We start from the raw sequence: 23,304 nt of genomic DNA, 5'->3' as shown, positions 1-23,304 counted from the left end.
GATCCGGCCACTGCACTCCAGCCTGGGCGACAGAGCGAGACTCCGTCTCAAAAAAAAAAAAAAAAAAAAAGTGGTTAAGATGTAGCTAAGTATGGTGGCTTATGCCTGTAACCCCAACACTTCCAGAGGCAGGCAGAATGCTTGAGCTCATGAGTTCGAAACCAGACTGGGTAACACGGTGAAAGCATGTCTCTTCAAAAAATTAGCCCATGTGGTGGCAGGTGCTTGTAATCCCAGCTACTTGGGAGGCTGAAGCAGGAGAATCGCTTTAGCCCAGGAGGCAGAGGTTGTAGTGAACCGAGATGGCACCACTGCACTCCAGCCTGGGCGACACAGCCAGATCTTGTCTCAAAAAAAAGAAAGAAAGCAAGGGTAAAATGGTACAAAATTAACCTATGAATATCAAAAAGTAATCCAAAGGAATGTAGGACCCAATGTCTAAAAAAGTACAGGCTCATTCAGAAATTATTTTTTTTCCTTTCAGGATCTTTTCTTCATTGAAGAATAACTCACTATAAACCTAAAGCCATGTAAAATGTACAACTCAGTAAGTTTTGATTATCATGTTTTAAAAGATCACATACAACTGTTATATATGGACACAAACTACTTCTTTTTTAAATTTTATTTTATTTTTGTAGAGACAGGATTCTTGCCATGTTGCCCAGGCTGGTCTCAAACCTTGGTCTCAAGAGATCCTTCCACTTTGGCCTCCTGAAGTGCTGAATTACGGGCATGAGCCACTGCATCCAGGCTGTAACTGCCTCTTAATGAAATAACGTAAGATACATTTGGATTTTGTATACAAAAGATGATTCAGTCCTGCTACAGCCATTGAGTATAATAAGCATAATAAATAAAATAAGGGACTAAAGGCCTAAAACCCAGTGTTCTGTTACCGAATGACTGACAGTAAAAATCAACTTGATATTTTTTAGCTAAACTAAAATTTTAGTTATTTTTATAACATTATTTAATACATAATAGTTTGCATAGCATGTTGCAATTGTGTTGTTATGCAAACTAGTATAGCATAATTAAATATCGATAAATTAATAATCATATTCTAAATGTTTGAAAAACACTCTGCAATAAATCCAATATTAGCATCAATGTGACACAAGTGTTTTAAAATTTGTTTCGCCGGCGTGGTGGCTCACGCCTGTAATCCCAGCTCTTTGGGAGGCTGAAGTGGGCGGATCACCTGAGGTCAGGAGTTTGCGACCAACTACAGCCAACATAGTGAAACCCCATCTCTACTAAAAATACAAAACTAGCTACATGTGGTGGTGCATGCCTGTAATCCCAGCTACTGGGAAGCCGAGGCAGGAGAACTGCTTGAACCCGAGAGGTGGAGGTTGCAGTGAGCTGAGATCACACCAGTGCACTCCAGCCTGGGCCACAAGAGCGAAACTCCATCTCAAAATAAAATAAAATTTCCAGTAGCATGTTTAAAGCATCTGGCATGGTTCCTGATGTACAGTACGAGCTCAGCAAATATTGGCTATCATTATTGTGCCACATAAGCATACCTGAAAAAATATATGAAATCATTAAAGCAATGTTGAGACAATATGAACGAACCATAAAAACTAGTAAGAAAAGTAACCTAGGGTGCCAGTTTGGCAAAAGCACTTAGAAATTTCTAAATGGATTTCCTGGGTTTTTTTTTTTTTCATTAAGGCTTAGACGATGGCAAATTAATCCTACTTATCAGGAACTATTATAAAAAGTATATTCAACCAATTTCTATATATAAATGCCTAACCTTAATACTACTTTTTTTTTTTTTTTTTTTTTTTTTGAGACAGAGTTTCGCTCTTGTTGCCCAGGCTGGAGTGCAATGGCATGATCTCAACTCACTGCAACCTCCACCTCCCGGGTTCAAGCGATTCTCCTGCCTCAGCCTCCCGAGTAGCTGGGATTACAGGCATGAGCCACCACGCCTGGCTAATTTTGTATTCTGAGTAGAGATGGAGTTTCTCCATGTTGGTCAAGCTGGTCTTGATCTCCAGACCTCAGGTGATCCGCCCACCTCAGCCTCCCAAAGTGCTGGGATTACAGGCATGAGCCACCACGTCTGGCAATAATAAATATTTTACTTTTGTAAGGAGTCAAAGATGGAGTAGACATCAAGCTTTCAGTGTTTGGTATAAGTACATGTATTTTAGAGAAAATAAGGAGCTCTGGGTCTTAGAAATTGTCTTAAAATATAACCATTTTAGTTTGAAAATCTAAAAGGATCTGACTTTAAGCTGTTAGTCACAAACCAGCCTAATCAGATAACTTCTATGTGCATCAGTCCCTTCATTTGTAAAACGGTGATCAGGCACACAAAATTAAAAACAGATCATAAAATGTCACTATCAGTAATACAGAACATAGTTAAGTAATATTTAATGCACATAAAAAAGCCAATGATACATTGAGAAAAAAATGCAGGGTTCAATTTCACAAAAAGTGGAAAAAAAACTATAAGTACATAGAAAAAAAGCCATACTTATGCCAAAATTTTAAGAGTATTTATATCTACTGAAATTATGGATGCAGTTTTTTTTTTTCCTCTACTTTCCACATTTTCTACCCTGAAAATATATTTTTGTAGTTGGGGAGGAAATACTATTTTGTAGTTGATATTTCTAGACTTATTTAATTTTCTTTCTTACATTATATTTTTCAAATTTAAAATTTTTTTTTTTTTTTGAGACAGTCTTGCTGCATTGCCCAGGCTGGAGTGCAGTGGCACGATCTTGGTTCACTGCAAACACCACTTCTCAGGCTTAAGCAATCCTCCTACCTCAGCCTCCCAAGTAGCTGGGACTACAGACAGGCATGCACCACCACATTCTCAGCTAATTTTTTTTTTTTTTTTTTTTTTTTGTGGAGCCTATATTGCCTAGGCTTCAACTTTTTTTTTTTTTTTTGGAGTCTCCTCTGTTGCCCAGGCTAGAGTGCAGTGGCACATTCTCGGTTCACTGCAATCTCCACCTCCTGGATTTAATCAATTCTTGTGTCTCAGCCTCCCAAGAAGCTGGGACTCTAGGTGTGCACCACCATGATTGGCTAATTTTTTTTATTTTTTATTTTTTGTAGAGATGAAGTCTCACTATATTGCCTAAGCTTACATTTTTTGTTTGTTTGTTTTTTGTGATGGAGTCTCCTCTGTCACCCAGGCTGGAGTGCAGTGGCGCAATCTTGGCTCACTGCAACCTCCACCTCCCGAGTTCAAGTGATTCTCATGCCTCAGCCTCCCAAGTAGCTAGAACTACAGGCACGCACTGCTACATTTGGCTTTTTTTTTTTTTTCTTTTTTTTTTTTTTTAGTAGAGACAGGGTTTCGCCATGTTGGCCAGGCTGGTCTCAAACTCCTGACCTCAAGTGATATGCCCGTCTCAGCCTTCCAAAGTGCTGGGATTACTGGTGTGAGCCACCGTTCCTGACCAAAATATTTTTAATACACAATATTCATTTCTCTCCTAAGCAAAACACACTCACTCCTTCTCAGAAGAGAACCTGAGAGCAGTTTATTCAATCTGTAGTTAGGGAAGACCTGAAGAGTTAAAAGTTATTTTGAATCTAGGCTGGCAGTTCAACAGTACGCTCTCTCGAAAGCTTAACTAGCAATTCTTCTATGTATTTACCTAACAGAAATGAAAACATATGTTCAAGGAAACCAGTACAGGAATGTTCATAGCATTCGTATTCATAACAACTAAATACTAGAAACAACCTAAATGTCCAACAAGAGGAACAGGAATAAACAATTATGGTATAGTCATGCCCTGCACAATGACATTTCAGTCAACAATGGACTGCATATATGATGGTGGCCCTATAAGATTGTAATACCATATTTTTACTGCACTTTTTGATGTTTAGATATATTTAGATACACAAATGCTTACCATTGTGTTACAACTGCCTACAGTATTCAGTACAGTAACATACTGTACAGGTTTGTAGCCTAGGAGGAATAGGCTATACTACATAGCCTAGGTGTGTAGTAGGCTGTACCGTCTAGTTTGTGTGAATATGACAAAATCACCTAATGGTGCATTTCTCAGAACATATCCCTGTCATTAAGCAACACATGACTATATATTCAAACACTGGAATATACTTAATAATAAAGGAGGATGAACTATTGAGATATACAACATGGATGAATCTCAAAATGATTATATTTTTATTTTTTATTTTTATGAAATAGGGTGTCATTCAGTCACCCAGACTAGAGTGCAGTGGCATGATCATGGCTCACCAGAGCCTCAATCTCATGGGCTTAAGTGATCCTCCCGCCTCAGCCTCCCAAGTAGCTGAAACTACAAGCACGTGCCACCATGCCTGGCTAATTTTTATATTTTTTGTAGAGATGGGGTTTCGCCTTGTTGCTCAGGCTGGTCTCAAACTCCTGCACTCAAGCAAACCTCCTGCCTCGGCCTCCCAACATGTTAGGATTACACGCATGGCTAACAAGCGTGAGCCAACGCACCCAGCCACAAAATATTACATTTTTCAAAGATAACATACTGAGCTGAATGAAAGAATTTGGACACTGAAGCATGTATGATTCCACTTATAATGAAGTTCTAGAACATGTGAAATTATTCAGTAGTGATAACTAGCAAAACAATAGGAATGAGGCACAAGGAAACTTTCTGAGATAATGGTAATGTTCTATAGTTTGTTTTGCCTGCATTCACATTTCAAAATGCATTTAATTAAACAACTAAGAATCTGTGCATTTAATTATATGTTAATTATACTTCACTTTTAAACAATTAAATCACTCATTTTGCAAAGAAAAGAAAAATTTTACTGATTTACCTACTTGATTTCAGTCAGCTCCATGTTCCAGTAACTATAGCTACAAATTATTCTAGATATGCCACTCTCAAAGGCTAAATTACACACCTTTTCTAGATATGCCTTCTCAAAGGCTTCATTATACATAGTTTGAGTTTATTAAACTTTTGTGGGCCAACAGCTTTAGTTCTTTTTTTCTAAGTCCTGTATCCAACAAGATTTAGTAGGAACTACTTTAATTTATTCACACATTTTAACAAATTGTACAATAGCTATGCCCTTGATTTGACTTTTGCACTAAGGACTCATCTTAATCAGCCTGTTACTCAAAGCATTTCTTTTTTTTTTTTTTTTTTTTTTTTTGAGACGGTGTCTCGCTCTGTCACCCAGGCTGGAGTGCAGTGGCACAATCTCGGCTTGCTGCAACCTCCGCCTCCCAGGTTCAAGCGATTCTCCTGTCTCAGCCTCCCAAGAAGCTGGGACTACAGGCGCCCGCCACCATGCCCGGCTAATTTTTTGTATTTTTTTTTTTTTTTTTTTTTTTTTTTTTGAGACGGAGTCTCGCTCTGTCGCCCAGCCCAGGCTGGAGTGCAGTGGCGCGATCTCGGCTCACTGCAAGCTCCGCCTCCCGGGTTCACGCCATTCTCCTGCCTCAGCCTCCCGAGTAGCTGGGACTACAGGCGCCCACAACCGCGCCCGGCTAATTTTTTGTATTTTTAGTAGAGACGGGGTTTCACCGTGGTCTCGATCTCCTGACCTTGTGATCCGCCCGCCTCGGCCTCCCAAAGTGCTGGGATTACAGGCGTGAGCCACCGCGCCCGGCCCCTATTTTTTGTATTTTTTTAGTAGAGACGGAGTTTCACCATGTTAGCCAGGATGGCCTCAATCTCCTGACCTCGTGATTCACCCGCCTCGGCCTCCTAAAGTGCTGTTATTACAGGCTTGAGCCACCGTACCCGGCCTCCCATTTCGTGATTTTAACTTTTATTGGTTGAAAAAGACAAACGGCTTTTTCTTTTCTTTTTTAAAGACAGGGTCTCACTACGTTGTCCAGGATGGTCCTGAACTTCTAACCTCAAGCAATCCTCTGCCTCAGCTTCCCAAAGTGCTGGGATTACTGGCGTGAGCCACCTTGCCTGGTTAATAAACTGTTCTCACTTCAACATTACAAGTCCCAGAATTTTGGAATTCTCTATTTTCTTCTTCATTCCCACTTACAAATAGACCAATTCCATTCTAAACTCAGATCTCTTTCCTGTAGTCAAATGTAGCTGTTAATACCAAAGGCACTCTAGTAACATTCTGTTTTGCAATCTCATTACCTAAAATGATAGAAAAAAATAGTATTGTCAACTATTCACAGGAAACAGTATTATCAAATGTTTTGTCATGACGTAATATAGATCTTCATTTTTCCAGCTCCCAAATATAGTTTTCTTGTAGCCAGCCCCTCAACTATTACCCACAGCCTTTATCTTGAGCAAATTTATATACAGGCCTCAACTTTCAGTGCAGAGGAAGCAGTATGAGAAAGCTGTTTAGCCCTTAAGGATGATACATTCTCCAAACCCATCTTTAGATATGGTTATAGAAGAAAATGGAAGAGAAAAGATCTCCAGAGTGTAAAATCAAGGACCATGGAGAACAATGAACTGGGAAACAATTCCCCAGGAACACAACTGGGGCATAAACACAACAGATTCCTTCTCCCAGAGTAAGGGGATATCCTGTCCCTGTCCAACAATGTATACTGAGCAGGGGGATGTGCAGAAAAGAGTTAACACAGCAGGTCTGAGAACACTTTCCTGAGAAAGGCCTGCTTGCAGGCGGATCACCTGAGGTCAGGAGTTGACCAGCCTGGCCAACATGGTGAAACCCCATTTCTACTAAAAACACAAAAATTAACCAAGTGTGGTGGCACATGCCTATAATCCCAGCTACTTGGGAGGCTGAGGCACAAGAATTGCTTGAACCCAGAAGGTGGAGGTTGCAGTGAGCAGAGACTGCACCATGGCACTCCTGCCTGGGTGGCAGGGTAAGACTGTCTCAAGAAAGAAAAAAAAAAGAAAAAAGAAAAAAAGAAAGCCCTGCTTGCAAGGTAGGCTCTCTTGGCTGGCATCTAGGAACTTCAATTTCAGGAGAGTTCCCACCATTCTCTAACTGATAACAGTGCCTATCCTCTTTGTACAAATAATGTAGTTTATGATTTCTTTCTGGGAGTCAAGAATTTTGGTACATGGTAGGCAGAGGATACCTACATGACTAGCCCCCAATAAAAACCCTGAGCACTGAATCACTAATGAGCTTCCCTGGTAGATAAAACTTTACAAATGTCACAATTTGATGCTGAAGGAATCAGGCCCATCCTGTGTGACTCTACTGCAGTGGAAATGTGGAAGCCTATGCCTGGTTTCTTGCAGATTTCACCACAATAGGTCTTTTCGCTTTGCTGATTTTGTTTTATATTATTTGCTATAATAAATCATAGCTGTAGGCTGGGCACGGTGGCTCATGCCTATAATCTCAGCACTTTGAGAGGCTGAGGTAGGTGGATCACTTGAGGTCAGGAGTTCGAGACCAGACTGGCCAACATGGGGAAACCCTGTCTCTACCAAAAATACAAAAATTAGCCAGGCTTGGTGGTGTGAGCTACTCAGGAGGGAGGCAGGAGAATTGCTTGAACCCAGAAGGCGGAGGTTGCAGTGAGCTGAGATCATGCCACTGAACTCCAGCCTGGGTGACAGAGTGAGACTCTGTCTCAAAAATCAATCAATCAATCATAGCTGTAAATACAACTTCATTCTGAAACTTGTGAGTCCTTCCAGCTAATAACCAAACATGGGGGTGGTCTTGGGAACCCCTGACACAAAACAGATAACCTGTCTGTTTAGTTCATAGATCTCTGGATTAGAATGAGTCATAGCTGGCCCTGATGTCGATAAGCCCTTGGGTTCAGGATGAAGGCTGTGACTAGATAAGACAGAGTCTTAGGGTGTGGGAAAAAGTAAGTGTATTTTGTCTGAGGGGGGGAAATAAATCACAAGGACAGGATGCGGTAAACTATATTATTATTCACAACTATTTTCTCCTTCCCAGTAAAAAGATTAAATATCCCTGCCCACTACCATGTGGACCTGGAACACTTCCCTGTAATGAAAATATACTTCACATCCCATCGTCTAAACTGATTATATGACTTGCTTGGGTCAATAAAAGGTGTGTACAAGTGATACTGTGCTAGGTCAGCAGAAACTTTAAGAGGCATTGCATGATTCTGCCTCCTCTTTTCCTACGTCACAAGAAAAATTTTTCCCAAATAGGGACTATTCCTTCACAACACATAAAATTATGACAGCCAAACTGCAGCCATAACATGTAATATTAATTAGAAATAAATGTTTGTCATAAGCCAGTGAGATTTGGGGTTGTTCAAAACCTAGCGAAAGCTGAGCATATACATAATCTCAAAATATGTGTATTTAAAATATTAATATACTCTCTAGCGTACACTATTTTTGTAGTAGCACAAATTCCAAGTCTAACTTACGTTTTGGAACTCTTTCAGGAGCTGGAATGTCACTGATTTTCTCTTCTTTGGCAGATTCCTTATTTTCTGAAGACTTTGGCTTTTTTCTTTGGCGCAGCTCTACAGGTGGTCCTTAAAATATTTAAGACATTATTGCAATGTGTGTATAAAATTATTTTGATCTGTATCCTGAGCCAATTAACCTTTATTATTCTAAAGCAAAAGTACCACTAAGACCTATTAGCATCAAAGATAACATTTTCATAATTATTTTGGCACCCCTGCAAAATCTTCTTTTGTCCAAAAAAAAGACAATTTTAAGTTCCACTCCCCAATTTGTGTTTTGACAATCCTAGTAGTAAACCAATGCGCTCTTCTCCCAAGATGATGCAATTTTCAAAACATCCCAAAATAAGTAAGCTCTTTTCCAAATTAGGGTCAAGGTGTTATTCAGCTCATAATTCTAGTTACCTTAAAGTATCAAATGCATAACTCATGGTTTAAGTGTTTTGTAAAAATCAAAACATAACACATTCATCATAAACTACACTTCTTTGTTTAACCCTGAAAGCTCTGCAGAATTTCAGTACTGTGTTATCATTAGCATTGTACAATCTTTTACATTTAGGGATTAGAAAATAGGCTGAACCTACAAAGATACTTATATATGAGAAGGTCTCAAAATAATTTCCCAGGATTAGACTAGCTTCCTCTTCTAGCTCCAGTTTTAGAAAATGTGATGCAGAAGTTACCTCCAAAATAGTAAACTAAACTCTAAGTTAAACAGGAATGTACTATGTACAATTTATACTTTTCCTCCCTAGAATTAATCATCTTGTGGGATAGATTACGATACTATAAGTACAGAGTGTTCCTGCCAAGTTATAAAGTGGTACAATAATTTATCTTTCTCATGGAAGTGGAAGACAGTTTTTTCCTTTCTCTTAGTAATAACTTCAGGCTATGAAATGTGAAAATAAACATAGAAGTCAAAGAAGGAGAAACGAATCAGTTGCTGCTGATCAGATGTATGTTCTTAGCTTTACTGTGGAAAATGAATAAAATAAACATATTTTAAAATAGCTTCATAGCAAACTTACGTGCTCACTAAAATATCTTTAAACACTGGCATAGTGAGAAAAAAAGCTGTACATTTAACGGATTCAGACTGATGAATCTAATGTTTACTCATTTCTATACTACCATTTATTCTGTAGTCATGTTAAGTAGTGAAATCAATGAAAATATTTTTAAATGACATTATCAGGCCGGACATGGTGGCTCATGCCTGTAATCCCAACACTTTGGGAGGCCAAGGTGGGTGGATTACCCGAGGTCAGGAGTTCAAGACCAGCCTGGTCAACATGGTGAAACCCTGTCTCTACTAAAAATACAAATATTAGCCGGGTGTGGTGGTGCGCTCTTGTAATCCCAGCTACTCAGGAGGCTGAGGCAGGAGAATCACTTGAACCCAGTAGGTGGAGTTGCAGTGACCCGAGATTGCGCCACTGCACTCTAGCCTGGGTGACAGAGGGAGACTCCGTCTCAAAAACAAAATGAAACAAAACAAAAAAACAAAAAATGGCATTATTAGAAAAATGTACCCCAGACTTTGAGTATTTATACATATAAATCTAGGTCAATTAGTAAATATCACTATATTCCTTCCTCATTATGCCTCTTTAATATTCCCCTGCTCTGGGTTAAAGTAGAAGTTAGAAGCAGTCATCAAGAACGAATATTTATGCAAAATCAAATAAAGTCTTCAAAAGCAAATTATTGTTTTTAATTTAATTTTTTTTTTTTTTTGAGACGGAGTCTCACTCTGTCGCCCAGGCTGGAGTGCAGTGGCCGGATCTCAGCTCACTGCAAGCTCCGCCTCCCAGGTTTATGCCATTCTCCTGCCTCAGCCTCCCAAGTAGCTGGGACTACAGGTGCCTGCCACCTCGCTCGGCTAGTTTTTTGTCTTTTTAGTAGAGACGGGGTTTCACCGTGTTAGCCAGGATGGTCTCAATCTCCTGACCTCGTGATCCGCCCGTCTCGGCCTCCCAAAGTGCCGGGATTACAGGCTTGAGCCACCGCCTGGCCTTTAATTTTATTTTAAAAGAATACAAGGGGAAAATATAACCACAAGAACCTTCCTTTGTAGGTACACCTGCATGATTAATCACATAACAGCACTGGACTTTAAAACATTTAATTGGATAATTTCAGAAATCAAATTAACAAATCTATTGAGATAGTCAACAGATATACTATATGTGACCAATGGGCTAGGTAAGTGGGTCTTTTCCATTAGAGTCTAAAAATATACACTTAGTGATAAATTGGGAGGGGAATAGTCACATAAAACGTGTTCTTACAAAACACTATCATTTTCCTTTTTAAAAATGTTCTTTATCAAATAAATCACCTTACAGGACTTTAATTAAACATGTTCTCTTTGTGCCCATAAATGAATTTTGTTTATAAAAGTAAAACTTACACAAAAATTTTGCATAGATTTTCATGTAATTTCTGAAGTATACAACTCTCAACAGTCACCTCTCAAGAATTTATATTAGCAATGATCGAGGACCATACAAATATGTAATCTATAAAAAATCTATAATATTATATTTTCCTGATTCTAAGATGCCATATATTTGAAGATACCACTCAATAGGTTTTCAAGGGGGAAAAAAAAAACCACACTGTCACATTGAATGCATGTACTGATTTTAAGACATACCAATTTTAGTGGCATTAAACTGTAAGAGTGAAAAGTATGACTTGATAAATACAGTATTCATTTTAGCTCATCTCTTCAACCTTATCCCTAAAGCTAACTTTCCATATAATTTCATAATGGAAAAACAAAGCCACACATCTCTAGGTGGAAAAAAGCAAAGGTCAAAGCAATGGACAAATGAGATTATCAGTTCTGACAGGAAAGCTCTGCGATGTAATTCAAGCCTCCTTTTTACTATCTTTTTTTTTGAGACAGAGTTTCACTCTTTTTGCCCAGGCTGCAGTGCAGTGGTGCCATGCCGGCTCATTGCAACCTCCGCCTCCCGGGTTCAGGCAATTCTCCTGCCTCAGCCTCCCAAGTAGCTGGGATTACAGGTGTCTGCCACTACGCCCAGCTAATTTTTTGTATTTTGAGTAGAGAGGGGGGTTTCACCACATTGGCCAGGCTGGCCTCGAACTCCTGACCTCGTGATTCGCCCGCCTCAGCCTCCCAAAGTGCTGGGATTACAGGCGTGAGCCATGATGTCCAGCCACTCCTTTTCACTATCTTATATTCTTAGCATTGTAAAGAAAAAGTCAAACTAAATGAAGATGATTACACATCCACAAAAGTAACCTGCTATTTCAGACTTCAGTCCAGTCATCTTCATATGAAATAGTAGGGCTACAAACAGGCTTTCAAATGTCCACGCAGGCTAGACATAGCAGTTTCCAAATGAAATGTTAATACTGCTCTACTCAAGGTTGTCACTTCTTTCTTTGCTCTAACACTGCTTTCAGAAAGCATAAATATAAACACCCTGGCCCTCTACTGCATCAAGGAAGACATTTTTTTAAAAACCAGATTCCCAGAGTATTTACTTGGACAATGAAGAGGATCCAAGCGAATGTGAACTGTAAGTAAGATGGGACATGGAGAACACCTGGATACAAGTAAAATATACAGACTATTTAGTCTAATTTTAACACAGCGAATAAAAGATAATATGAATTTTTGGGGAAAAAACTATAGTGTGACAAATAAACAAAAAACATTCAGAATGCCTGGCACATAGACAGACAGGTATGCTATATATATTATTATTACTAGCATTATAATAAATGAAAATTTAATTACTCATTCATTGCTGACTATTATATCCTTGCATCTAATAGAGTATTAACACAAATATTTATGGAATTAAAAATGTGTTGAATAAAGCAGTATTTTAATAAACTGCAACCCATTAATTGTCCCATATAAGATGTATTTAACTGTTTTTTAGTTATATGTAATTCTACAACCAAAAATCATTTATCATTTTATTTATTTTATTTTTGAAAGGGAGTCTCGCTCTGTCACCCAGGCTGGAGTGCAGTGGGGAGATCTCGGCTCACTGCAACCTCAGCCTCCTGAGTTCCAGCGATTCTCTTGCCTCAGCCTCCCAGGTAGCTGGGACTACAGGCGTGCGCCACCACGCCCGGCGAATTTTTGTATTTTTTAGTAGAGCCAGGGTTTCACCATATTGGCCAGAGTGGTCTCAAACTCCTGACCTCGTGATCTGCCCGCCTTGGCCTCCCAAAGTGTTAGGATTACAGGTGTGAGCCACTGTGCCCGGCCTTAATTTTGTTTTTTTTGAGATGGAGTCTCGCTCTGTCACCCAGGCTGGAGTGCAATGGTGCAATCTCGGTTCACTGCAACCTCAGCCTCCTGGGTTCAAGTGATTCTCCTGCCTCAGCCTCCCGAGTAGCTGGAACTACAGACGTTCGCCACTCGGCTAATTTTTGTATTTTTAGTAGAGATGGGGTTTCACTGTGTTAGCCAGGTTGGTCTTGAACTCCTGACTTCAAGTGATCCACTCACCCGGGCCTCCCAAAGTGCTGGGACTACAGGCATGAGCCACCATGCCCAGCCCATTTATCATTTTATATCACGTAAGTAAAATTTACAAAACAGTACAATCTTAATATCGGCTCCACAGATCTATTTAAGTACAACCATAGTCTAAAATAATTTTTCATTTTGCATGATGTATTAAAGACTTTCAGTATTGTAGTATTGATTTTTTTATGCAGTATTAACTTTTTTAATGCTTTAAGTTAAGCATGAATGTACTCATAGGAACATGCAAGCTAGTGTATCAACCAGCCTCCATAAATTTGCAATTAGAAAAGAAAAATACATCAAGAAATATTTCAAATGATAATATACTGTAACCACAGACAACCAAGGAAACAAGTGGAATTACATTCTTTCTCACCAACGACAAACAGCTTTGGTTTTGAAGCTGTTTTTAGTTAGAATGTCTTAAATTCAGACCAGCTTTAACACTCTGAAAACTCAAGAGGAAGCAAATATGAACCAAGCCTGCATAGGGACAGGTCAGCAAGTCACAGATCAGTAAACACTTCTTATGCTTAATTTTTAAAAACTGCTTTCCGCTAAATTCTTTAAATTCCTTCCTTGTACTCTTGGTTCAAAAAGGCTTGAGTCGACCGGCGCGGTGGCTCACGCCTGTAATCCCAGCACTCTGGGAGGCCGAGGTGGGCGGATCAGCTAAGGTCCGGAGTTCGAGACCAGCCTGACCAACATGGATAAACCCCATCTCTACTCACCCACTTTGACCCTCAAAGGCCTCCTGGCCTCATCAGCTCCCAAAACTGTAATACTTAGATGGCTCTGCTCTTTACCATTTTCCTCTAAACCTAAGTGAACTTGGCTTTCTTCAGTTTCTGCGTGTTCACCCATTCCCAATTCATCATGCCATGTTTATCCCAAATCCCTGCTTCTTTATCCCCGTGGTGAATGTCCCCTCACCCCCTGTGCCTCTGGGTTTGTCAATACCCACAGCCCTTTAAAAATCGCCCTCCGAATGAGGGGCCTTGAGTGAAACGACCACATTCAAATATGCACTCAGTACCTAAACCTGCATCTTCGAAACCAAACTGCGCCCCCCACTTCACCAAAAATCTGCTCAGGACCCTCCCTCCCTCCCAACCACTCCCTGCACAGCTTTCTCTCCTGCTACGGATTCCCAACTTTCAGCTCCGCCTTTGCTTCCCAATTCGGCCGACAAAACTTCGAGCCATTCGCTCCGCTCTCCTGAATTTCTCCGCAGCCCTCTCCTGGGCGCCGCGCTCCTTCCCGCCCTCCCCGTGCGGCCGCCACCGCGGCCACCGGCAGCTCCAGCCCACACCTCCAGCGCCCCCGCCCCTCCTTCCCGAGACCACAGGCAGCCGCTGGCGCGCTGGACCCCGCGGCAGTCACCTTCTTCCTCCGCCATCGTCTCTGCGGAGGCCGGGGCGCCCTCCGGATCCCGCGCGGCCCGGAGTGTCCCTCCCTCCGCGTCGCCGAACCCCTCGGCCACCCGGGGCCCGCTCCTGGCCGCCGCGCCCCCACTTCCTGACCCACCCCCCTCCGGTGTCGCCGCCAACCGCGTCCCCGCAGGCGGCCAGGGAACCAGAGTGTTGGGAGAGGGGAGCGGTCGGAGCGTTTCGCTGGGGCGCCGGAGCCTGCGAGGGCAGGAAGGAGACTCCACGCCGGGGGCGCCGCCCACAGCAGCAGCTACCGGCCACTGCCTCCCCTGGAAAGCGAAACTAGTGGGTCTCGCTGCAGCCCCGCCCCTCGTCCTACTCTTCCCAAAAAGTGGGGGCTTGCTTTCCGCCACGTTTGTGACTCCGCGACTTAGCGAGTCGGAGACGATCATCAGCGACACCTCCCAGGTCCAGCCTCTATTCCCGCCCCATTTTACACGGAGGAAACAGATCTAATGTGGTGGAAGTCACAAAGCCGGACAGAGGCAGAACTGCCTGTAATTCCAGCTACTCGGTTAGCGCTTTGGTTTAGTAGACCACTTGACCATTACAAGAAAGAAGCTTGTGCTGTTATAGTAAACTTAGTAAGAAAATAAAGGCCTGGTATGAGGCAATGAAAATAAAAATGTTCAAAGAGAATGAATTCAAAAGATGTTGGAAGGCCGGGCGCAGTGGCTCAAGCCTGTAATCCCAGCACTTTGGGAGGCCGAGGCGGGCGGATCACGAGGTCAGGAGATCGAGACCATCCTGGCTAACACGGTGAAACCCCGTCTCTACTAAAAAAATACAAAAAACTAGCTGGGCGAGGTGGTGGGCGCCTGTAGTCCCAGCTACTCGGGAGGCTGAGGCAGGAGAATGGCGGGAACCCGGGAGGCGGAGCTTGCAGTGAGCTGAGATCCGGCCACTGCACTCCAGCCTGGGCGACAAAGGGAGACTTCGTCTCAAAAAAAAAAAAAAGAAAAAGAAATAAGATCTCATTTTGTTGACAGCTGGAGTGCACAGGTGCAATCATGGCTCACTGTAGCCTTGACCTCCCAAGCTCAGGTGATCCTCCCACCTCAGCCTCCCAAGTAGCTGGGACTACAGACACACACCACCAGGCCCAGCTAATTTTTCTGTGTGTGTGTGTGTGTGTGTGTATATATATATATATTTTCTGAATATGGGTATATTCTGTGTGTGTATATATAAAATATACATATATATATATTTTTTTATTTTTTTTTGTAGAGACATGGTTTCACCGTGTTGCCCAGGCTAGTCTTGAACTCTTGAGCTCAAGCAATCCGCCCTCCTTGGCCTCCCAAAGTGCTGGAATTACAGGCGTGAGCCACTGCACCTGGCTAGGACGTTTTATCAAAAAACAAATTTTCCCAGAGTTAAAACTACTCTAGGTAGAGATTTTTGATCAAGTTGGTCATATGAAACAATACTCATAAAGCAAAACATTTTTGGAACTAAGTGGCCTATTATCAAGATTGTCCCAGGCAAAGCTTCTATGCTAGAAACATAGGTTGCTGACTTTGTACCAAGACTGTTGCCTCTCACCTCTCTTCTTTCAGATAGTAAGCCCTTTAAATATTTGTGAATTATATTAGGGTTTCCAGATACAATTCAGGACACTTTAGTATGAGAATGTCCCATGCAATATTTGGGACATGCTTACACCAAAAATGATTTGTTTTTATCTGAAATTTCTATGTAATTGAATATCCTGGGTTTTGTTTTGGTTTGGTATTTTGTTTGTTTTTGCTAACTCAAACAACCCTATTTATAGGGAATGAGACTGCCACATTAGAAGACACCTGCTATTAATTGCACTTAGGCCTTCTTGGTACATGTAAATGGCAGATTAAATTCTTTCTTATTTTGATCAAAGGGATGCAATTGGATAGCAGGTGGCCTCTGAGTACCTCAATTCAGTTAATTCAGAAAAAAATCTGCTATTCCTAAAGCCCTGACAGATGAAGTTGTTTCTGCTGTTTTTCCACCCTACAAAGAGCTGAGGCTAGACCTGGATGCTGAGGCCAAATCTAGTGCAGTTCTGGAGCTGTCCCTGAAGTACTCTTCAGACAGACAGCCACTGCAGATCATTTACTAGGCATGTCCAGACTGATGCGTCGAGGATGCATCACATTCCAAATTGTAGGTATCTTAAAAGCAAAGGAGCACAATGATTTTTGGGGAAAAAAAGTTGTCTACCAAATTTGTGACATCACTATAAAAATGTATGTGTATAGAGGGGAACAACACACACTGGGGCCTTTCAGAGGGCGGAGGGTGGGAGGAGGGAGAGGATCAGGAAAAATAGCTAATGGTTACTAAGATAAATACCTGGGTGATGAAATAATCTGTACAACAAACCCCCATGACGTAAGTTTACCTGTGTTACAACCCTGCACTTGTACCCCTGAACTTAAAAGTTTAAAAAAAAAAAAAGTGTGTGTAACACGGAAACTGCTACGACATTTCTTTTTCTTTTTTTAAATACAGTAAAGGCTGGCCCAAGTGCCGTGGTGTTCACAACTAATTGATCACAACCAGTTACAGATTTGCTGCTTCTCCATTCGCACTGCTTCACTTGACCAGTCTAAAACAAATACAGTTAAAAAAAACATATCAATTTCTCATCAATTATAATATGATTTAAAAATAGAAAAAATTTTAAATCCTATTAGAATCCTGGATGAGCACCTTAACTGAGAATAGAAACCTTAAAAGCCAACAGCATGACGTGTCCAGTAGATGGCAGACGCAGCCAGAATCATAATGTAAAGGTACATTTCATACCCAACTGTCTTCTTTGTGCACTTCAGTGAAAAAGTGACTCTTTGAATTTATATTCCCATGTAAAAACATACCATTAATAATTAGATTAACATTAACATTTTAAAAATTCACAAAATGGTGCTAAAGAAACATAATACTGGCTGGGTGCGGTGGCTCATGCCTGTAATCTCAACACTTTGGGAGGCTGAGGCAGGTGGATTGGCTGAGGCAGGTGGATCACCTGAGGTCAGGAGTTTGAGACCAGCCTGGCCAACATGGTAAAACCCCGTCTCTACTAAGAGTACAAAAAAATTAGCCAGGCATGGTGGTGGGTGCCTGTAATCCCAGCTACTCCGGAGGCTGAGGCAGAATTTCTTGAAGCTAGGAGGCGGAGGTTGTAGTGGGCTGAGATCGTGCCACTGCACTCTAGCCTGGGCAACAGGAATGAAACTCCCTCTCAAAAAAAAAAAAAAAAAAAAACCAAAAAGAAAGAAACATAGTATTTGCTATTTAGCAACATTTACGTTTATAAAAATTCTTAAAATATATATATATATACACATATATAGAATCAGCCGGGCATGGTGGCTCACGCCTGTAATCCCAGCACTTTGGGAGGCTGAGGTGAATGGATCACGAGGTCAGGAGTACGAGACCAGCCTGGCCAACAAGAGACACTGAAACCCTGTCTCTACTAAAAATACAAAAATTAGCTGGCCGTGGTGGCATGCGCCTGTAGTTCCAGCTACCTGGGAGGCTGAGGGAAGGAGAATCTAACACGGGAGGCGGAGGTTGCAGCGAGCCAAGATCAGGCCACTGCACTCCAGCCTGGGCAACAGAGTGAGACTCTGTCTAAAAAATTTTAGACTCCGTCTAAAATATATATATGTATGTATGTATGTATGTATAATCACATTAGTTTCTACATGCAGGAATAAATATAAATGTATTCATTCAGCAAATACATTTTAAGCACTGACTAGTCACTAGTGAGGAACAAGAAACACACTGCCATTAACAATATGGGAAACTGGTTACAGGGAGATCTTACTGTGAGCCTATTTCGTCAGGAAAGGTCTTCCTTAGGAAGATTTCTTTTTTTGTTTGGTTTTTATTTTGTTTTGTTTTGTTTTGTTTTGAGACAGAGTCTTGCTCTTTGCCCAGGCTGGAGTGCAGTGGCATGATCTTGGTTCACTGCAACCTCCAGCTCCTGGGTTCAAGAAATTCTCCTGCCTCAACCTCCAGGGTAGCTGGAATTACAGGCACTCACCACCACGCACAGCTAATTTTTGTATTTTTAGTAGAGACAAGGTTTCACTATTTGGCCAGCCTGGTCTCGAACTGCTGACCTCAAGTGATCCTCTGGCCTCAGTCTCCCGAAGTGCTGGGATTACAGGGATGAGCCACCGCGCCTGCCCAGGAAGATAAGATTTCTAAGTGGACATCAGTTAAGAGAGAGATAGCACAAAAAAAAATGTTTCAGGTAGAGGAAACAGACAAAAGTTTATCACTCCCACACAAACAATTGGAAAATGTATCACAGAATATAGAGCATGGGGGGAAAAGTGCCTTGCAAGAAAGCAACAGAGGAAGGCTGGAATCAGCTTATGCAATGTCATGCAGGTTGTACATGTATGGATTTTTCCCACAGCAAATGGGAAGCTATTAAAAGATTTCAAGAGCACATGATCAGATCTGCGTTTTTAATTTTAAAAATTATTTAAAACATACTGCCAATAGAGAGGAACAAAATTTGATGCATAGAGTTCAACATTGAGGCAAAAAATGGGTGAGATTGTCTAGGATGATGAAGGAGAGGTTAAGAATGACCTCCTGCGCCGGGCGCGGTGGCTCACGCATGTAATCCCAGCACTTCGGGAGGCCGAGGTGGGTGAATCGCCTGAGGTAAGGAGTTCAAGACCAGCCTGGCCAACATGGTGAAACCTCGTCTCTACTAAAAATACAAAAACCAGCCTAGTGTGGTGGCAGGCACCTGTAATCCCAGTTACTCAGGAGGCTAAGGCAGGAGAATCACTTGAACCCAGGAGGTGGAGGTTGCAGTGAGCTGAGATTGCCCCACTGCACTCCAGCCTGGGTGACAGAGCGAGACTCTGTCTCAAAAAAAATAAAAAATAAAAAATAAAAATAACAAAAAGAATGACCTCCTGGGTCGGGTGCAGTGGTTCATGCCTGTAATCCCAGCACTTTGGGAGGCCGAGGCAGATGAATCACCTCACCTATGGTCAGGAGTTTGAGACCAGCCTGGCCAACATGGTGAAACCCTGTCTCTACTAAAAATACAAAAATTAGCCAGATGTGGTGGCATGCACCTGTAATCCCAGCTACTACGGAGGCTGAGGCAGGAGAATCACTTGAACCTGGTAGGCAGAGGGTGTGGTGAGCCAAGATCACGGCACTGTACTACAGCCTGGGCGACAGATGGAGACTCCGTCTCAAAAAAAAAAAATAAAATAAAATAAAATAAAAAAAGAATGACCTCCTTAAGACCTGGCAGTAGTATATAGTGCTGGTTAGTGAAGTAAAAAGAACCCAGAAAGCAGCAGGATTTTGGATGTGGCAAGATAAGTTCCATTTTAAGCATGCTGGGTTTGAAATGCGTGGGACACATCCAAATGGAAATGTCCATTACAGTGCTGGGTAGAGGATCTATAGATCCACAGAAGAGTGTGGAAATAAATGAATGAATTTGCCCAGAGAGAATGAATAGATGAAGATGACTGAGGAGAGAACCATGATTAACACCAATCATGTGGGAAAGAATGAATCACAAAGGAGGCTGAGAACCAGAACAAGTTGAGTATTTGACATTGATCTTTAAAAATGTGTTTGTAGCGTTGACTCTGCTAAGTTTCGAAAGGGTTTCAGTTATAAGACACTAGCTCAAATTCAAGTGTAAAACTAGCAGATTTATTATCCATATATTAGCATTCACTTTTAGAATGGCAACAATAACAATATAATGGCAAATTAATGGCAAATTAATGGCAAGCTGGATATAAAGTAAAAAGGCAGACCAAAGGAGCACTAGAAGCCCTATTCTGTGATGCTGTAAACAAATGAGCTGCATTTATGCAATGTTAGGTAAAGAGCTGGAGTAGATGAAGGAGCAACTAGGAGAGTATTAACTACATGGACCAGTCTTCAAGTCTTACCTTCTCTTCCAGATCCCCTCTTTCATGTTTTTTTGTTTTTTTTTTTTTTTTTGAGATGGAGTCTCGCTCTGTCGCCCAGGCTGGAGTGCAGTGGCGTGATCTCGGCTCAGTCACTGCAACCTCCACCTCCTGGGTTCAAACGATTCTCCTGCCTCAGCCTCCTGAGTAGCTGGGACTACAGGGGCACGCCGCCACACCTGGCTAATTTTTATATTTTTAGTAGAGACGGGGTTTCACCTTGTTGGTCAGGCTGGTCTTGAACTCCTGACCTCAGGTGATCCACCTGCCTCAGCCCCCCAAAGTGTCGGGATTACAGGCGTGAGCCACCGCACCTGGCCTGTGTGGATGTTTGTCCCTTCCAGATGTCACGTTGAAATGTGATTCCCAATGTTGGAGGTAGGGCCTGGTGGGAGGTGATTGGATCATGGGAGCAGATGCCTCCTGAATGACTTAGCACCATCCCCTTGGTACTAAGTGAGTTCTCAGTTCATTTGAGATCTGGTTAAGAGTCTGGGGCTGGGCAAGGTGGCTCATGTCTGTAATCTCAGCCCTTTGGGAGGCTGAAGTGAGAAGATCGCTGGAACTCAGAAGTTCAAGACCAGCCTGGGAAACACAGCAAAACCCGATGTCTTAAAAAAAATAAATAAATACAAAAATTAGCTGGGAAGTTGGCACGTGCCTGTAGTCTCCCAGTTACTTGGGATGCTGAGGTGGGAGAATCATCTGAGCCTGGGAAATTGAGGCTACAGTGAACCACTATTGTGCCACTGCACTTTAGCCTGGGCAACAGAGCAACCCTTTCCAAACCAACCAACCAAACAAAAAAGGAATGCCACACAAAAGCTACCATGGCAAAACTGGATGAGTCTGTAATGTTACCCAACATCCTGTTGGCATTGTTGTAAACAAGGATAAGATTCTTGCCAATAGAATCAATGTGTGTTTTGAGCATATTAACCACTCTAAGAGCTGAGATAGCCTCCCGAAATGCGTGAAGGAAAATGATCAGAAAAGGAAGGAAGCCAAAGAGAAAGGTCCGTGGGTTCAACTGAAGCACCAACCCACTCCACCCAGAGCAGCACACTGTGTGAGAACCAATGGAAAAAAGCCTGGGCTCCTGGAACCTATGAATTCATGGCATAATAGTAATAGATGTAAAAAGGTGGGACCTTGGACGGGCGTGGTGGCTCACACCTGTAATCCTAGCATTTTGAGAGGCTGAGGCGGGTGGATCACAAGGTCAGGAGATAGAGACCATCCTGGCTAATACGGCGAAACCCCATTTCTACTAAAAATACAAAAAATTAGCCGGGTGTGGTGGCGGGCGCCTGTACTCCCAGCTACTCCGAGGCTGAGGCAGGAGAATGGCGACAACCTGGGAGGCGGAGCTTGCAGTGAGCCAAGACCACACCACTGCACTCCAGCCAGTGGACAGGCGAGTGACAGGGCGAGACTCTGTCTCAAAAAAAAAAAAAAAGTGGGACCTCTGGATTGCTTAAAAAAAAAAAATACATGGATGTTCATTCTGTCTACTTTTGTTAAGCTTTTGTTTTCCCCGAGAGCTGGAGAATGCAGGGAGAAGACTATACACATAAGAGGTGGAACTTTAAGGTTCTTCCACATATCCCAGTCCTCTTTTCCCTCATTCTCCCTTTCTTTCCCATCACCCTTACTCCACTTCCTTCTGCCAATTTTTTTTTTCTGCATGAAGAGAGCAGCTGTACCAGGTGCTGTACCAAGATGAGTAACACTAGCTTTGCCCAGGCAACTCTGATTCTACTGAAGGTAGGTAACAGCCTGAACATTAAATGCCTACCAGAGATATTACAGCAAGGAAAACTTGGGGAATAAAGTTCTCCAGCTTGTCTAGAGAACTTTACCATACATGATGGCAAACACCAAAAGTATTAATAAAAAATGGCTTCATTCTTGTAAGGTGATGTTGGCAAGGACTAGGGCTGAAAAACTGTCCTGGGTTAACTAAGCTACACTCAATGAATGCTTATGAAGAACATACTGGGTGAACAGAAATATAGACATTTGATGTAAATGTTACGAAGTAAAAAAAAGTGCTAGACATTGAGGGAAATGTAGGTACAACATAATCCCTGCCCTTGGGGGTTATAATCTAATTTCAGAACTGAAACACATTAACAACAGAGTTTGCATGACAAGTGATACTGATAATATATCTTGCTATAAAATGTTAGAAGTCGGCCGGGCGCGGTGGCTCAAGCCTGTAATCCCAGCACTTTGGGAGGCCGAGACGGGCGGATCACGAGGTCAGGAGATCGAGACCATCCTGGCTAACACGGTGAAACCCCGTCTCTACTACAAAATACAAAAAAACTAGCCGGGCGAGGTGGCGGGCGCCTGTAGTCCCAGCTACTCGGGAGGCTGAGGCAGGAGAATGGCATAAACCTGGGAGACAGAGCTTGCAGTGAGCTGAGATCTGGCCACTGTACTCCAGCCTGGGTGACAGAGCGAGACTCCGTCTCAAAAAAAAAAAAAAAAAAAAAAAAAAAGTTAGAAGTCAGGCTAGACTTAGCCTTTTTTTTTTTTTTTTTTTTTTTTTTTTGAGATGGAGTCTCGCTCTATCACCCAGGATAGAGTGCGGTGTCATGATCTCGGCTCATTGAAACCTCCGCCTCCCGGGTTCAAGCGATTCTCCTGCCTCAGCCTCCCAAGTAGCTGGGACTACAGGCGCCTACCATCGCACCCGGCTAATTTTTGTAGTTTTAGTAGAGACGGGGTTTCACCATCTTTGGCCAGGCTTGTCTCAAACTCCTGACCTCGTGATCCACCCACCTTGCCTCCCAAAGTGCTGGGATTACAGGCCTGAGCCACCATGCCAGGCCATCTTGAGTACTTTTATCACTGATAGCTTTTATACATAAGTTTAGAGAAAAACCCTATCACCACCTTAGGAAGAGATGGCTTATCTATGTACTTCCATCAGTACCATAATTCTTCTAATAACAAAACAAAATAAAATAATAGCAAACA

General features: G+C 42.1%; 1 protein-coding gene across 8 annotated transcripts in view; it reads right to left on the bottom strand.

Annotated features, from left to right (window-relative positions):
* DPY19L4 (dpy-19 like 4) overlaps nucleotides 1-14,763 on the bottom strand; it is a 76,110-nt gene extending 61,347 nt beyond the window's left edge. For 4 of the 8 annotated variants that reach the window (XM_005563724.5, XM_045398514.3, XM_015455044.4 and 1 more), the window contains exons 1-2: nucleotides 14,310-14,763; nucleotides 8,354-8,464 (exon numbers count right to left, since the gene is read on the bottom strand). In XM_005563724.5, coding sequence (XP_005563781.3) covers nucleotides 8,354-8,464; nucleotides 14,310-14,748 — 550 coding nt within the window. In that variant the 5' untranslated portion in view covers nucleotides 14,749-14,763. The remainder of the gene's footprint in view (nucleotides 1-8,353; nucleotides 8,465-14,309) is intronic. The other 4 variants (XM_073999100.1, XM_073999101.1, XM_073999104.1 and 1 more) reach the window with 1 other exon arrangement.
* Nucleotides 14,764-23,304: the final 8,541 nt, after the last annotated feature.

This window comes from Macaca fascicularis, chromosome 8 (genome assembly GCF_037993035.2).
Source record: "Macaca fascicularis isolate 582-1 chromosome 8, T2T-MFA8v1.1".
Lineage (NCBI taxonomy): Eukaryota > Metazoa > Chordata > Mammalia > Primates > Cercopithecidae > Macaca > Macaca fascicularis.
This window is presented reverse-complemented; position numbering and strand designations above follow the sequence as displayed.